The 15,728-nt window shown below is 32.7% G+C and overlaps 1 protein-coding gene across 10 annotated transcripts in view; it reads right to left on the bottom strand.

The window, feature by feature from the left end:
• The window catches only part of LOC117115601 (protein MTSS 2-like), a gene marked incomplete at its 5' end in the record, with an annotated part of 29,496 nt that overhangs the window by 10,359 nt on the left and 3,409 nt on the right, over nt 1-15,728 (bottom strand). For 3 of the 10 annotated variants that reach the window (XM_033259459.1, XM_033259460.1, XM_033259461.1), the window contains 4 exon segments: nt 2,414-2,675; nt 3,563-3,826; nt 10,967-11,119; nt 12,224-12,381. In XM_033259459.1, the coding sequence (XP_033115350.1) occupies nt 2,414-2,675; nt 3,563-3,826; nt 10,967-11,119; nt 12,224-12,381 (837 nt within the window). 10 annotated transcript variants of the gene reach the window in all.

Genomic DNA, 15,728 nt, shown 5'->3' with positions numbered 1-15,728 from the left:
AATAGAACATAAATAGAAACAGCAGAAAAAAAGTTAAAAAAAAAAAATCATTGTCAAAGGTGGCGGATGGAATGTAAAAAAGTGAAGGGAAAAAAATTGGGTGAAGGGTATGCATATTTTCTCAGTCTACACATGCATTTAATGCAGGATACATCCCCATACACACAATAAGGATGTCTTATGTAAGTGCATGGGCTAAAATCATTAATAATACACAGACAAATGTTCTTGACTAAGTGAGAATCTTCATACCTTGTGTTGAAAACTATTCGCTAGTTGATAATTATTTTGAATAATGAAAACATAATTTTAGCCTGTTGGCATACCTACTATTGAGAAAAATATAAATTTCAGAAAGATAATATTAATAAATATTATTTTGATTTTGCTCATAGCTGCTATGAAATCTCACAATAAAAATTCTTTATACCTTCCTCAAATTTAAACAAACACAATGTATTTTAATATCAATCTGACCTCTAGCAATGACCCAAAAGCGCCCTCTATTATTTACAAAAAAATAGTTTGCTAAACAAGGTATAAAAAGTCTCGCCTATGTACCCACAAATACATGCTATTTCAAAACACATACAAAATATAATTATAATTAATTCTAACTTCACGATTATAAACATATAGCTTTGAGATAAAAGGAAAGTATAAGACGTACACAGTACAAAATACACAAGACGTAAATGAATGTGTGAAAACAAAGGGATTTAAATTACAAACCCGCGAGGGTATGCAAATACAAACTGATTGACTGGGTGAGAGGGAGGACCTATGTCAATATACCACTTCCTACTGTAGCATATAAGATGTGTTTAATTGCATGCAGGAGGTCCGGGAGTTTATTATTCTTTACTTAATATTGGGACTGGAGAACCAACAGTCGATCCTGGCAGTAACATAAGAAGGGTACAATGTCCACAACGCCTGTAGGACGCAATCAGAATTTTGCGAAAAAACATGTGGCTATAATCTAAGCAGCAGTTACTAACACAATTCAACACAGTAATACTATAAGAATGGCAACAGGTGGTCCGATTCACAGTTTAATGTTCCAATCGCACAATCTTGAAATGGAATCTGTGTGAACACTAAGCTATCCGTAAAGCTTGTGATTGTGTCTATCACTGCTACTTAATCCCGACCGCATCCAAATATCTGGATAATCCAGAGGGGATTTCAAGAGTATCTGGCAGACTATGATTTGACTCGAGGGGTATCTGCTGATATTGATTGATGGCAAAGGTGAGGTAATCTTTGACCAATAACTGTTCAGAGATTTGTTCAGATATTTCACATCTGTAGTGGTGGTCGAAAAGATGATGATGTACTTGACGTTGATGCAAGGACATGGTAAGGGTGGAGGACATGGTAATGGTGGCCGGCCATGGGAATCAGTGTGAACTTGATCAGAAAGCAGATAAGGAGGTGGCTCAACTAACATGGTTATGATCTACAAGCTAAGGGTTAGCTAGTACAATGTTACGTAAGAAGGAATATGTACCCATTAATTTAGCAGGCCTATACTAATGTTTAATTTGTGGATATGCAGACAAAAGTAGAATTTGAGGCTCACTAGAGTCTTGACTTTGTGGATACTTAACACTTTGTATTACCGTTAGATGTTATTCTTTCAGTATCATTCAGATACAGAAGAACTCAAGGTCACTGAGTATATTGGATATTAAATATGATGTAGATGATATTGATAATAATGTAGACAATCATGGATTAAGTGGATTGTATAAGATGTTGATTGTAAATGATGATGACTTAGAAGATGAAAATGATGTAAATGATGATAATTTAGTTGATAATGATCTATGATGACATGACAACAATGATAATAAAATTGACGATGTTGACGACATGTTTGATGATTTATATTGAGAGGGTGGCTCCAAAGTGTAAGGAACTGCAAGAGGTCCGACTCTTGTGGTTTCGTTGGAACTTAATCCGACTTCAAAAAGTACTGCCATGAAGGGGCGTATCCTAAAAAGACGAGTTTAGAGCGAGCTCTATTTGAATTCTAATAAGGCGCCCCCTATTTCGTCGCAGTACCTTTTTAACGTTCCATTGCATACATACAGAATCACAGCAGTCGGACCCCTTGCAATTATTATACTCTTTGGTGGCTCTAACAGCAAATTTGACTTGAAAAAGCCCTCTCTCTTAACTATCTACATGTTGTAAACTATAAATGTATATAATGAAAAAGATTGAAGATAATGATGATGAAGTCAATTATAATGGAATGTTATAACATGTACAGTATTGATGAACTTGGTGATGAAATAAAATGAAATTTAAGCTATAACGGCATCTAGGATGAAATCAAGTGATTACTGGAGCCAGAAATCCGCTCCACGCTGAACATTTCTTGGTGGAAAAATGCTAAACTCACCTTGGTTTATATGGGTCATGTTGAAATCGGGAACAATTGGAGGACAAGGAGATAACACAACATCATTGTTTTTAGACTTAGAATTCACTAAAGGTTTCTCGGGAAGACTGGAGTTGGTGACGGGGGGAGGGGGAAGGGGCATCGACTGGTTCAGGGAGTTATTTGAAGACCAACTGGTCCAGGAAGGGGGTGGTGGGGGTAACGAATCGTAAGAAGGCGTGCTGCACTCACTTGACGACTGGTCTCCATTTTGGCCGATTGTCTGCGAAGAAAAAAATATAAAAAAGTTAACAACAATTTAATGACTTGTAATCTTCTTCTGTCTCTGTATAATAATTAACATTTAAAACAAATTCTATTATTATTAAACATTAGAGAGGTAGTATAGGACTATTTGAACATGGATGATATCTTCATAAATCTAAATAGATTGTTATAAATATACATGTTAAATTAAACCAGATAAATTATTCTCTACTTTGCTAATGGAAATTTAAACTAGTGAATTTAATGAATTTCTTATACCCACATCTGTTTAAATTCATGCATACATAATTTTAATAGAAGTACAGACCACTATGCAAAATGTATTCACTTTTTTAAGCACATTAAAAAAAATATTTGATAACTGCAGGAACACATTAATTTATTCATAATTACATTATCAATCAATAGGCCTTAATATATAGGTATTAGATAAGTTTATATCTGCAGAAGCCTGGTTAATTTGCTGCTGAATATATAGCAATAGCATTTTATAAAAATAGTTTCTTAATATACTATTTATATTCCTTATTCCACCAACCAAAAATTCTCGTATGATATAGTTTATCATGAATATCACTGTATTAATAACAAATGTTATATAATTACATAAAGTTCACTTCAAAATAAAAATAACTGAAATTAGGAAAAATGGAAAAAATAATGGATTAACTAAACAAAAGATGTATACCACATGCAAAAAAATGGAATCGAACGAATAGTTATTCATGCAAAACCATTCCAAACTATTTACTGAACAAAAATTTAACTTAAATCTAGGATCTACCTTTTCATTCATGTCCATGCTTCACTGATAAAAATAAAATAAACAAACAACAAACAACTAAAAACACACAACAATAATATTGATATTCTAATTTCCACCTGGTAGTCTGACTCCTGAGGGGGTGTAGCTGGCCTCTGGAATAGCATGTCTTGAGAGATGAAACCAGAGTCTTGCGATGAGACGCTAGAGAGCCGTAGAGGCGATTCTGTGGGCTGCGACATACTACGGTGCCGGAATGGGTTGCCCGGTGAGTGCGAGTTGACCGAGCCGCTGGACCGTGAATCTGAGCTAGCCATACTGCTTAAGCTACACATGCTGGACTTTCGGGAACCTGTTGAAGCTACAGGTGAACCAGGGGGCGTCTGCACAAAAGATGGAAAAGCTCACTAAACAGCCGACTAAAGGTGATAATTATATCGCAACGTGCGGGTATGTGTGCTTTAAATAAAAACTGGATACATTTCAGTACCGACCACACTAAGATTTACGGATACAAATAATAGACAGATATAAAATGTGCAAAGAACTAAAATTCAACAAGTACACATACACAATTTTTGCATAAAAATCACAAAAAGGTAAACATATAATAAATCATTCATTCTGCAAATATCTAAACATTTTCTAAATACTTTTTTAACTTAAAATTGGAAATATAATTAGGTAGGACAGAATATAATAAAATAGGTAAAAAATAAGGTAATTATATAGTGTTGTATTTTAATCAAGTTTTATTTGGGAAGATTCGGAATAATAGACTCTGTGTTATGTATACATTCCTACCAGAGGGAATACAAGTATTGTTCTTAAGACATGACTAATATTGGGAATAATATCGGAACTGGCACAAGGACAAGCAATTGCTTCCTTAAACATGTTCCCAGTGGTTCAATGGATATGGATATAGAAAGTGTCAATGGTGGCCACGCTACATAGAGAACAAATTGTGATATTTGAAGGATGATAAGAGAAGTTCAAATGATATACAATTTCGCTATTACCCCAGCAGTAGAAATCATAGCTCAGGCACTGTAAATGTTCGAATAAGAGCTGTGGGGCTTATACAATTTTTGGAGGCTTCAGTGCATCTCTTACAAAAAAAAATATTGGCATGGCACTTTACAGGCCCGTTCACACGTTACCTATCTCACATATTCCCGTAGGCCTACCCTAGGTCCTTCATCATCATATATAAATGTTTATAAAAAAAATTGTGTCTTATTGTACCCTTATAATATTATTCTTTTTATTTTTCTTATTATTCTGTTATTTATTCTTAACACTGTATACATTGTATTTAAAATCCTGTTTCCCAAATGGTTTGATTACAAACAGGGTAATGTATACTCTTGGTGCTTATCAAGTTTGGTTGGGCGCTTATTCGAGACGGCGCTTAATCAAGCATTTACGGTATATATTCAGAGGCCTAGAATGTTCGATGTAGTGAGAAATGTATTTTGTCCTAGAGTGTATCTAAATACTTAAATTTAATTTAAATTTGATAATATAGATGGATAATGATTAATTGATTGACGATTGTTTCCTACCTACAGTACCTTTATGGCACTGAAATTACAAAAGGATAGCTCATAAGGGAGGAACCATTATTATCTCTGTGTTTGTTTTTTTATCATGTTATAATGGACATTAACACTTATATAGCACCGAATCCACCTCAAAATAGTGTATCCACACTACAACTTGTCTCTTAGAATGGTAATTGACTATGAAATGGTCATGCCAATCATAAAATCAATGTATCTCAGTAACAATTATCAGAATAATTCTGGCATCTGTAGGATTCAAACCCTACCTCTTTGGAATGAAAGGTAGGCACCTTAAACACAAGTTCACAGCTACCTTACCCATTTTGAAATACAGAAAATGTTCACCCCAAAATAGGAATAGTTTGTGGATGGAAAAGGAATAGTTTGTGGATGTATACCAATGCTTGTGTGCCAAAAACTGTTGTTTTTCCTGGTAAATTTCTTTGTTACCATTAATTCCACAAATTCTAAGTGCATGGAGCCAAAAATATTTTATGGACCATCATCAATAATCATTATTTACCTAAAGAAGTGTACCAAGTACAAAAAAAGTTTGTGTTTATTAAATATTTCAACTAGTCTATAATGTGCTATTTTTTATTTTGCTTAATGATTATAATGAAGTTATTAATCTATGGAGGTTGGTAGATTTTTCTCTCCCACTTTAAAAACTACTTTAATGTACTTAAAAGTACTTAACTTATTATCAGGAAGGAAATACTGCAGTAAGTGGAGACATGCATGTTACTAAGTTTATATTTTACCATAAGGAACTAAAAACCAAGCAATATTATTATTAAAAACAATACAAATATAGAGGGTAAAGGGAAAGGTCACATGTATGCAAATTATATTTTATTTTGTTAAGAACTTAGGAAAGCCAAGCAGTTTGTACTAATATGGGGAAAATGTAATATGCAAATTATGGTAGTTACAAAGGGAAGGGAAAGTAAAATTGGTACTTATTAGTTAAGATCTTACAGAGAGAAATTAATTGTAACATATTAGTAGAGCAATAATATTTTAATCAACATTGTCATTAATGTAATCATTGTCATTAATCTAGTCATTAAAGACTCTCTTAAAATAATTCATTATTTTATGCTTTGTTGTATATGGTTTTATTGATTGCATTTAACATGAAATGATAAGTAGAAAATGAAACCCTGACTGGCGTCAAATGGTCTTTCAGTTTGCATTAATCAAAAAGCCAGGAAAATTCTCTTCTCAAAGAATTACAGTATGTGATGTGATCATTAACATTCCAACTAAAATATTTACACAAAAAATATGTACAATTTACTTAGCTGCACCACAGTTCTGGAAGGCTTATAGAATCTGCGAAGGGTATTTAAAAAAGTTTCTAATAATGATTGTATATAATCATTGTTAGTCTAGGACAAAGGATTTCCATTTGGAATTTAAAATTGGTCATTTTTGAAGAGTAAATAAATTGGTATGGTTGGAATATAACATGCATACGAATACACTCAACCTCCCTCACAAACGCCCTTACACATACACCACCGCACAAATAAGATAGTTAAAAGAACCATGCATAGGTGAAACAAGAGTGGAATGGCTAACTAGAAATTAAAGACTTTCTATTATTTTATTTCTTTAATATCAACTCTTATATATTGCTTGCTATTCTTAAATAAAATAATGTGTTATTAATATTACATCTAGTATGTCCAATACCTTGTTTTACCTAACATCCTTTCTAGATATTCCTAATTAATTTGATTATTATACACACTTGCTCCAGTGAAAGGTTTGCAAGCCTAACACTAATGTAATTCTCTCTTAAATTGTATCCTAGTTACCTTCAGTATGAACAACCACTTTAGCTTTCAATGTTGCAACAATGCATGTTTTAACCTTTAGCTCAGCTTTTCAATCGTCTTTTCTTCTATCACTACGCTGGCATTTCAAAGGTAATACATGTGGAGGCAAAGTGTAATTACTACCCTAGTATATAACCTACAGCTAACTGTACGTTAATAATTATTTCAGCATTGTGAACTATGAAATCAACAGAATGACACTAGTCTGTGCTGGATAATCATGGCATAATATGGCAACGTCCTATTTCATAATTTCACTCTAAACTGAGGATGATTAAGTTGATAATTGAAATAAATAAAATAAATAATTATTTTATTAAATAAAGAAATGAAATAAAATTAAAATAAAGTATATAAAACAAACAAAATATATATATTGTTTATTTTCCAGTTACGGTTCGATTCCTAAGCTCTCTGCCATGCTAATTTTTATCTACAGATTGCAGGTATACAGTCATTACACTGAAAATAATAGGGAGATTTTGAATGCCCGACAACGTAGAACGTAATGATGTCACTATAAGTTATATGCGCACGCGAGAACGTTAAGTTTTCCTCGTCGCGTTGATTCTAGGATGCAATTTGCCAAAATCTATGTATGCAGAGAACATAGGACGCCAAGTAGGACAGTCACGAATGAGTGATTCCGTTCTAGCGTCGCGTCATCGAACCAATCAGAAGCTCTCTTTTAGTTGACTACCGAAACTGCTTTAATATGCCTTGCCTACCATGACAATTGTAACACAACAGCTAATCCAGAAATAAATGAAATAAATAACAAACCAAAATAAATGATTAAACAAATAATTATTATAAATAATATAAATTGTTAATCTGAATACATTTTTCAAATAATAGTTATTGCAGAAGATATTCTAGCACTAAATGTGGGTACCATATGAACATGTGTGCTATGCTCTACATTAATGTTAAATATGTCTCTATTTCACTTTGTGTGGGTCAGTTCAGCTCTTGGTGAACCTACATTATCCTCTGATATGATTATCCTAGCACTAATGAAGTTACAGACATCATCACACTACAATAATACTGTGCACAGTAACTGATCCCTGGTTTAGCTATCCTCTGCGCTACTTTGGTTACCTCTAAACTCTCCAGGCCGCCGGCCTATAATGCTAATGAGTACAAATGCTGGCAACACGGTGTGTATCGCCATTTTAATTGGATTTCTTCAAATAGACGGTGAATAGTGAATGCGTTGTGGATGGTTTGTCCTAGTTAGAGGGACTTTAATCACTGCTCATTAATCACCCGCGGAAATTTCTCGCTAATGATTTGACGGAATGCTCGCAGAATTTTGAGGCTTTCTATTTGGAAATCTGTCAGAGAACATAGTTCGGTTGTCATGTTACTGCCATCATCACCACTCTTATTAACATCTTTATTAAAGCAAATGTAAAGTGTTAGTCTTAATTTGATAATTTGGAGTTATATCACTGGTACTGTTAAAAATTCACAATTCATCTAAGTTTTTTTTATGTTGCTGATTATATAAATGAAAAATAATGTGTAATGACATTCTATAATATCCTGAACGTGTATATATACAGTGACAATCTTTTCACAACTCAGCAGCATTCTCGCTAAAAAAAAAATTCCAAAGAAAAAGTAAACAAAAAGGCAGAATATTCTGGAAAGAATATAAAAGATTACGAACATTAAAAAAGACAAATGCAAGGATATATGGTGCAGGGTTAGTTAAAACCAGGAGGAAAGCCTACTGTATGTAATCCAACCCTATCCCTTGCCCTAAATGTGCACAAAATTACACTGATTTTGGCAGAGGGCCGGCATATATCCGAGGACTAAATGGGTGAATATGCAGGCTTACTGAATTTAGACAGGTCTAGCTTAGGTTTTCCAAAGATAATATACCCCTGTTTAGAGAAACAATGCACAATATTGAAGGCTTAAGCATAAGGTATATATAAAAAAGTTGTTTCAAAACTCTTAAGAAGTGGGCTTCTATTTGAGCAGAGCATTTTGCATGAAGATACTAAAAAGTTAGGTGGTGGACTTATGCTTGGTGTGTGATACCAAGGACCACTGTACAGGTATGGTAAACTGTTTTATCTGGACTAGGGAAAAGGATATAGGCCTACCACTCTGCTAATGGCATGATGACCCTTCTGGTCTAGGGAAAAAGGAGGTTGGTATGATATAATCCCTCTTGTTTAGGGCAAGAAGATACAATTATCATAATACCCAGGTTAGGGCAGATGTATAAAATAATACCTTTCTAGTGAGGATGAGAAGATATGACCCTTCTAGTTACAGTAGAGGAAGGGGATACGAATTATACTCCATTAGTTAGGACAAGGCGCCCTCTGGGACATCAATGAACAAGATGCTTATAATATCTCCATTGTGTGCGCAAAATATACTTTATAATACCTTCCTTGTTAGGTAATGGATACTAAAATAATGCCTCCTTGTATTAGATCATGAGGTAGTATTAAATACATCTCTTTGGTTAGGGTAAGGAGGTACTGTACTAAGAGCCTCCTGTGTTATACGAATGCCTTTCAAGCAGTTAGTACTAGTAGAGCAAACACAGTTAAGCTTAAACATGCAAGTGTCAAGTCTCATAGTTAGCAGGTGTCAATCAATCATCTTATTTATTTTTACTTGTGCAAATAACACTGTTTAATAATATTCATCAATACGGTGTAAAAATAAACACCAGTAGTCACTTTATAGGATTGCACTTTTATGTATAAATAATTTGTTTTCTGTGTATGCAAAAATGTTTCAATTTTAACCTTAATTGATCTTAATTTTAGTAATGTTTTCCATTTTTTAAGAGTGTTTTAACTCATATTCGCTAATGAGGTTGTTTTATTAAACTACAATATTCTAAAATTTTTTTAAAATTAGAAATACACGATATTAAAAGTTTATTTTTATATTTGAATAACTGATTTAACATTAAACAAATCCAACAGATTGAAATTGTAAATTAAGATACTGTAAATATTTATAATAGAATGTGGAATATGATAATATATAATATAAAATATGTAAAGTAATAATTATTATGATACATAATTATATGTAATAACATAATTATAACCTGAAATTGAAAATAGTCATTACAATATCAAACATGGAATGAATGTTTTAATTCATCCAGTAAGTGTTTAGTATTAAATTGTATTTAAATCAAAAACTGGAACTTACTAATTATCAACATTAATAATAGTAAGTTCCAGTTTTTGATTTACAATACAATTTAATATCAAACATGGAACCTTTCTCATTCTAAAAAAATGAGTTATAAAAAAACCCTGTTAATGAATTGGTAATTTATAGTTTAAAAATGAGCCACATCCATCCGGAGTTAAAAAATAAGATCACCACAAAGAGAAAATCTCAAAAAATAAAACAAAAACTGATGGAGCAATGTTATGGGAGATTATCAAATGGAGAGTTCTTCACTACATTTTCATTGACTGAAATGTGGCGTGCAGGTATGTAATGCAAAGTATGTTGGAATGTACACACATTGATGTACTTGAAAATTAAATTTATATGGGTCATAGGAATATGTAATGTTAATACTCTGACAGGCGTGAAGTAGCAATGATTTAGGAGAGTCGTTACAGTGATTTGACTTGAGATCTGTTTAGACAATTCTAAGTGTAATGTCTTCTACCGGACGTGTCACTTTGTTGTAATAATAGATTAGAAAAAAAAATTTCATTTTAAATGAACGAACAATAAATTGATTGTAGAACTGTTTCAACGATAATAAACCAAGCACAATTGATAGTAAACTTTCTGCAGGCTTTCGTCGATGTTATCAACATGACTTCGTCAGGCTAAGTTTTTCTAGGAAATTTCAGTGTGGTGTTAATTTTCAAATGTTTTGTTGGTCATATTCAACTGAATATGATAAGTACAAATATTCATATTAAATAACTCTGATATTGTTAACACATCAAACTCCAACTTTTCGAAATACTTTCCCATTTGCTCCATCAGATTTTTGTTTAAAATATGCAAATGATTAAAAAAATTATTCTACAATCAAAACATAATATAAAAATAATAAAAATGGAAAGAAGGGAGATGCTTGAAAACTTACAGGAAAGGACCATTTATTTTCCTGGCCCTTGATGTCCAGGATGACCTGTTCGCTGGCCTTTGGGAGTGTGTACGGGTCCTTCACCTGGATCATTATGTCATCCAAGATGGTGGAAAGGTGTGTTGTCTCACTCAGCATTGAACATTCTTCATCCTGATGTAACATAGCAAAAAAACATTCTTAATTATATATTCTATGAAAATGTGGTGATGAGGAAGACACTAGAGTAGAAACAGAGATAATTAAAGAGAAGAGGACACATTGCCAAAGGATGAGAAAATTAAGGGGAAAGAACTTGAAGGAAAAGAGGAAGAAAAAGGATATAGAAGATGGGAGAGAGAGAGAAAAAAAGAGGAAATAATTAATAAAGGAAATGTAGGAATAATGACAGAGAAATAGCAAATTAATGACAAAAAAAAAAGAAACAAATGGAGGAAGAGAAGAAATAGGAAAGAAGATGAGAGTAAAAAGAATGAGGTAAACAAGGAAGAGAAGGAGGGTGAAGGCAAGCAGAAAGAATTCTAAAAAATGAAGAGATGGAAAAAATTAAAAAGTACAAATAGAGGAAAAATAAGCAAAGGATGAGGTTAGTAAAGATTTACGATAAAAAGGATGACTTTTATTGATGATAATGCAAAATTTTAAATGATGGTTACAATGATGATTCAAAACATTTTAAATTGTTTTCTAATAACATTTAGATTAGAGTAATTTAAATACTCAAACAATTCAAGACCACCACTAATGTTTTTTTCTCCAAAAGCTTTCATGATGTTCACATGTGAGCAATAGAGACCGCTGTCGCTTCTTTAATCCCATTTACCCTACTATCACTTGATATCAACCTGACTTCAAATGGTGTATTTACTTAGCTGTAGCTTCAAGTGGACAGCTTTTTAATACTTAGTATACAATTTCATACTCTACAGTTAACTAACGAATATTCATAGAACATGAATATGCATGACCATACATTTCTCTATTCTATGGAACATCTGCATTAAAAACATTATCCAGTTATTTACACATGTTAGTCCATATATGCATCTTTTCTGCATAAATTATGGAAATAGAGTCATCATGTTTATGCCTAGCTAAAATAAAACATGAGCTTTACATTCTGTGATGGGCTGATGTAACAAAACAACTTCATTTACATTCGGATAGGCTTCAGTGGACATTTTTAATATGTACGCGCAACTGCTGCGTTATACGTATTCCTGTGAGAAAGCCACTCTGTCGTAATTTGATACGTACCACAACAGGTTTGATGAGTGTAACAAACGTGCAATAGCGACTTCTTTCCTCCACCAGACAGTTGCGTACAGCTGCCTTCTCGGTTTCCTCTAGTAGTAGGTATTTATCCGTTACTTCTTGCAGTGCACTGTCCAATCTGTATTGTACGTCCATTTTACCTATGGAGCAAGTCAGAAAAATGTTTACATTTCATCATATATATTTACATTGGGTTGTTTTTTAAATATTTATTTAAAATTTGACTACTTCAAATAATACATACGCCAACATTTTTATTTCATTTATTAAATTACTGGTCGTTATTTCAATATTTTGAATATTTATTGACCTTAATAATCGTTTTGAGTAGTACCATATGGCAGATAAATGATAGTATACTTTTGTAAGTTTTGATTTTATACATTTTGCATTCGTTAAATATATATCCCGAATAATATTGCAACAATATATATAAAAAAATTTATTGAGAGGAAAAAACTGACAGCAAATGTTATTTCAATCAGGTTAATATAAATATTTTAGATTAGTGTTTCTAAATAATTAATTTTGAAACTGGAGAATATACATATTAGCCAGATGCAGTTCTTCCACAGATGGCCCAATATGCTTTAGTAGCTCTCATTATGAATATGAGACTTAAGGATTGGAGTTATTCAACAGAAAATACTGCTACAGCATGTGTAAAATTTGAACTTAGGACTGTGGTTTTGGAAAGCAAGTACATTAGCTACCAGGTTATAGCACTGTTCCAGTTTTGTATGATAAAACATATCTCACAATAGCTCTCTTTATATTTTAATACTTGTTTTAATTTCATTTTCAATGAGTATCAACTGAAACAAAAAAAAAACAAAAACTATGTGAAACTGTGCAATATTTAAAGCAAAAACTTATCGAGCTGTAAAAATTAAAAACTTATAACTTTTCTTCGAAATAAAATAAACATTGTTTAAAATCACAAACAAGTTGTAGGAACATGGAAATTGTAGAAAAAAACATTATATTTCGGACATGTTTGGTATTGTAATATTGCTAAAATCATATTTATTAGGTGGGGAGGTGAGGGATTACCAAAGTAATGTGTAATGTAGTAGGCTATATATGTATACATCATCATCACCATTATCATCAACGCTAAATGTCTTGCAACATAGCACACTCAACAATTGGAGCGATTATTAGCCAGTACAGGAGTATGGGCATAGACTGTATTTCTATTGTAGAGTCCCTCACCTTCCAACAAGCAAAGGGAATTGAAGATGATAGGCAACTTTCTGCTTGAGTGGAAAATGCAGACACTACTAGTGTGCACGTAGCTTCGGGATCCCCACTGTGACACAGTACCACAAGTTCTCTCCCATGCAAACATCCACCCTTTCCCCCACACACACAAGGTCAGGTGAATGATGACTATGCCAAGATAATAACTCTGCTATGATGAACTATATTTACTGTACAAAAATATAGTTAATGGAGATGAATGGTACTAAAAAAAAAATGTCATATGTTTGAAATGATAATGTATGTGCACATAATACAAACGAAATTCTTTCAGGAGGAAAAAAAAAATCAGATATCATGACATACATAAAACAGATATGACTGTTTAAAACATGGATCAAAATTATGGTTGAACCATGTGTTTGAACATGCACAAGGTCGTAAACGAGCAACATGACAAACAGAAAATTTTAATTCTGCTTCCGTTATAACATGCATTTCCCACCCCACCCCTCCTTCTGTAAATGACAATTTACCTCCAAATTCATTTGAAGTGAGAACTTAGTAAGTTTTAGTCATGACAACACGTTTTGGTCTTTCAGGAGATTTGAACAAAAACACCTTGTAATTTAATGGAACCACAATCTACAGTGCCACTAATTTACAAAAAAAAAATATATAGTCTGGAATGAATAATTTGCTCACACTTGGCAATTTATTAACCTTTGCTGAATACGATATGCAGAGAATATAAGTTGTAAAAAAAATGAAATGGTATTGTAATCAAATTCATGTTGGCAATTGCACAAATTATGAAGAAGCAAAAAAGTCCTTTTTTTAAAATAAATAAATAATGGTAAACATAAAATGGCCACAGAGCACAGATTCTGTTATAATATCTAAAACAAGATTTTTTTTTTATCATGCAGTGTAATATCAAAACTTGTAGTATATTCATTTTGATACATACTTAAAACTTCATTGTTAATCTTGACATCCTCTTTGTCTGCTGCGTTTGTTCAGAGTGAACAAAGGAGTTAAAGAACAGATTATGAGAACACAAATTTGGAATTAATTTTTGAAGACATTATCTGTAAAATCTGAAAACCTCTCAAATACCACTCGATTAAAACATGAAATTACTCATTAAAAAGGATAAAAAGTCATGAATTTCCAGACAGAATTGAAATGTATGAGATTATTGATTAAACTATACTAGTTTTATTAGGATAGGATTATTCTATACTACTGTATTATGGGATTTCCCTGTACTATTGCATGGGATCCCATACTAATGTGGATTATCCTACACTAATGGATGGGATTATACTTGATACTAATGCATGGGATTATCCTGCACTAATGCATATCTATTCCTATACTATTGAATGGGTTACCCTATACTTATGGATGGGATTATCCTATACTAATCGATGGGGGTTATCATTTACTATTGCATGGGATTCTTCTGTACTATTTTGAATGTGGTTATCCTGTACTATTTACATGGGGTTTCCTGTACTATTGCATGAGATTATACTATAATAATGCATGGAATTATCCTGTACTAAAGCAGGAAATTATCTTATATTAATGCATGGGATTATCCTATACTAATGCATGAGGATATCCAGTACAGCTAATACATGGGAATACCATGTACTAATGTATGAGGTTATCCTTGCTTGGATATTATTATCCTAAAATATGGGGTTATCCTTTAACAATGCATAGGTCATCCTGCACTAATGATGTAATGCGGAAAACCTGGAACAATTCCAGATATCTAACTGTCACAAGCAATACAAATTAATCAGTTTCCTACTCCCAAGTATTTATCCTTCTAAAAATATTCCATAGATTTCAAGGTAATTCAGTATATCTCAAAATATTTAAATAAATAATACAAATATTATGCAGGTTAGAATTATAGATGTACTGTATGAACTGTATGGTGGAAAAAACCCTAAGGGCCTGTTTCTGCTGAGAATAGAATTCTGGATTCAGGACCAGTATCCTCAAAGATCCGTATTTTCTTGTCAGTGGAAATGGGTCCCCTCAAAATAACCTGAATTCAAAGACCAGTTTCAAAAAACCCCAATTGAATCAGTCTCGATTGCCAAATACCGTACTCAAACCTGTATTCGTGGAGCAATTTTTAGCTGCAACGCAATAGTGGTCTCAAGTTGACCTGACCTATCTAGCTGTCAAGACATAACCACTCTCTGCATGCTTGGCGCGAATAGTCTGTACTTCTACCTCCTTGTTGTAGCAAACGTAATGC

The sequence above is a fragment of the Anneissia japonica genome, unplaced genomic scaffold (genome assembly GCF_011630105.1).
Source record: "Anneissia japonica isolate Jap-2015-1 unplaced genomic scaffold, ASM1163010v1 scaffold16662_len1167910_cov178, whole genome shotgun sequence".
NCBI classification, from domain to species: Eukaryota; Metazoa; Echinodermata; class Crinoidea; order Comatulida; family Comatulidae; genus Anneissia; species Anneissia japonica.
Note: the sequence above shows the minus strand (reverse complement) of the source record. Positions and strands in the feature narration are given on the sequence as shown.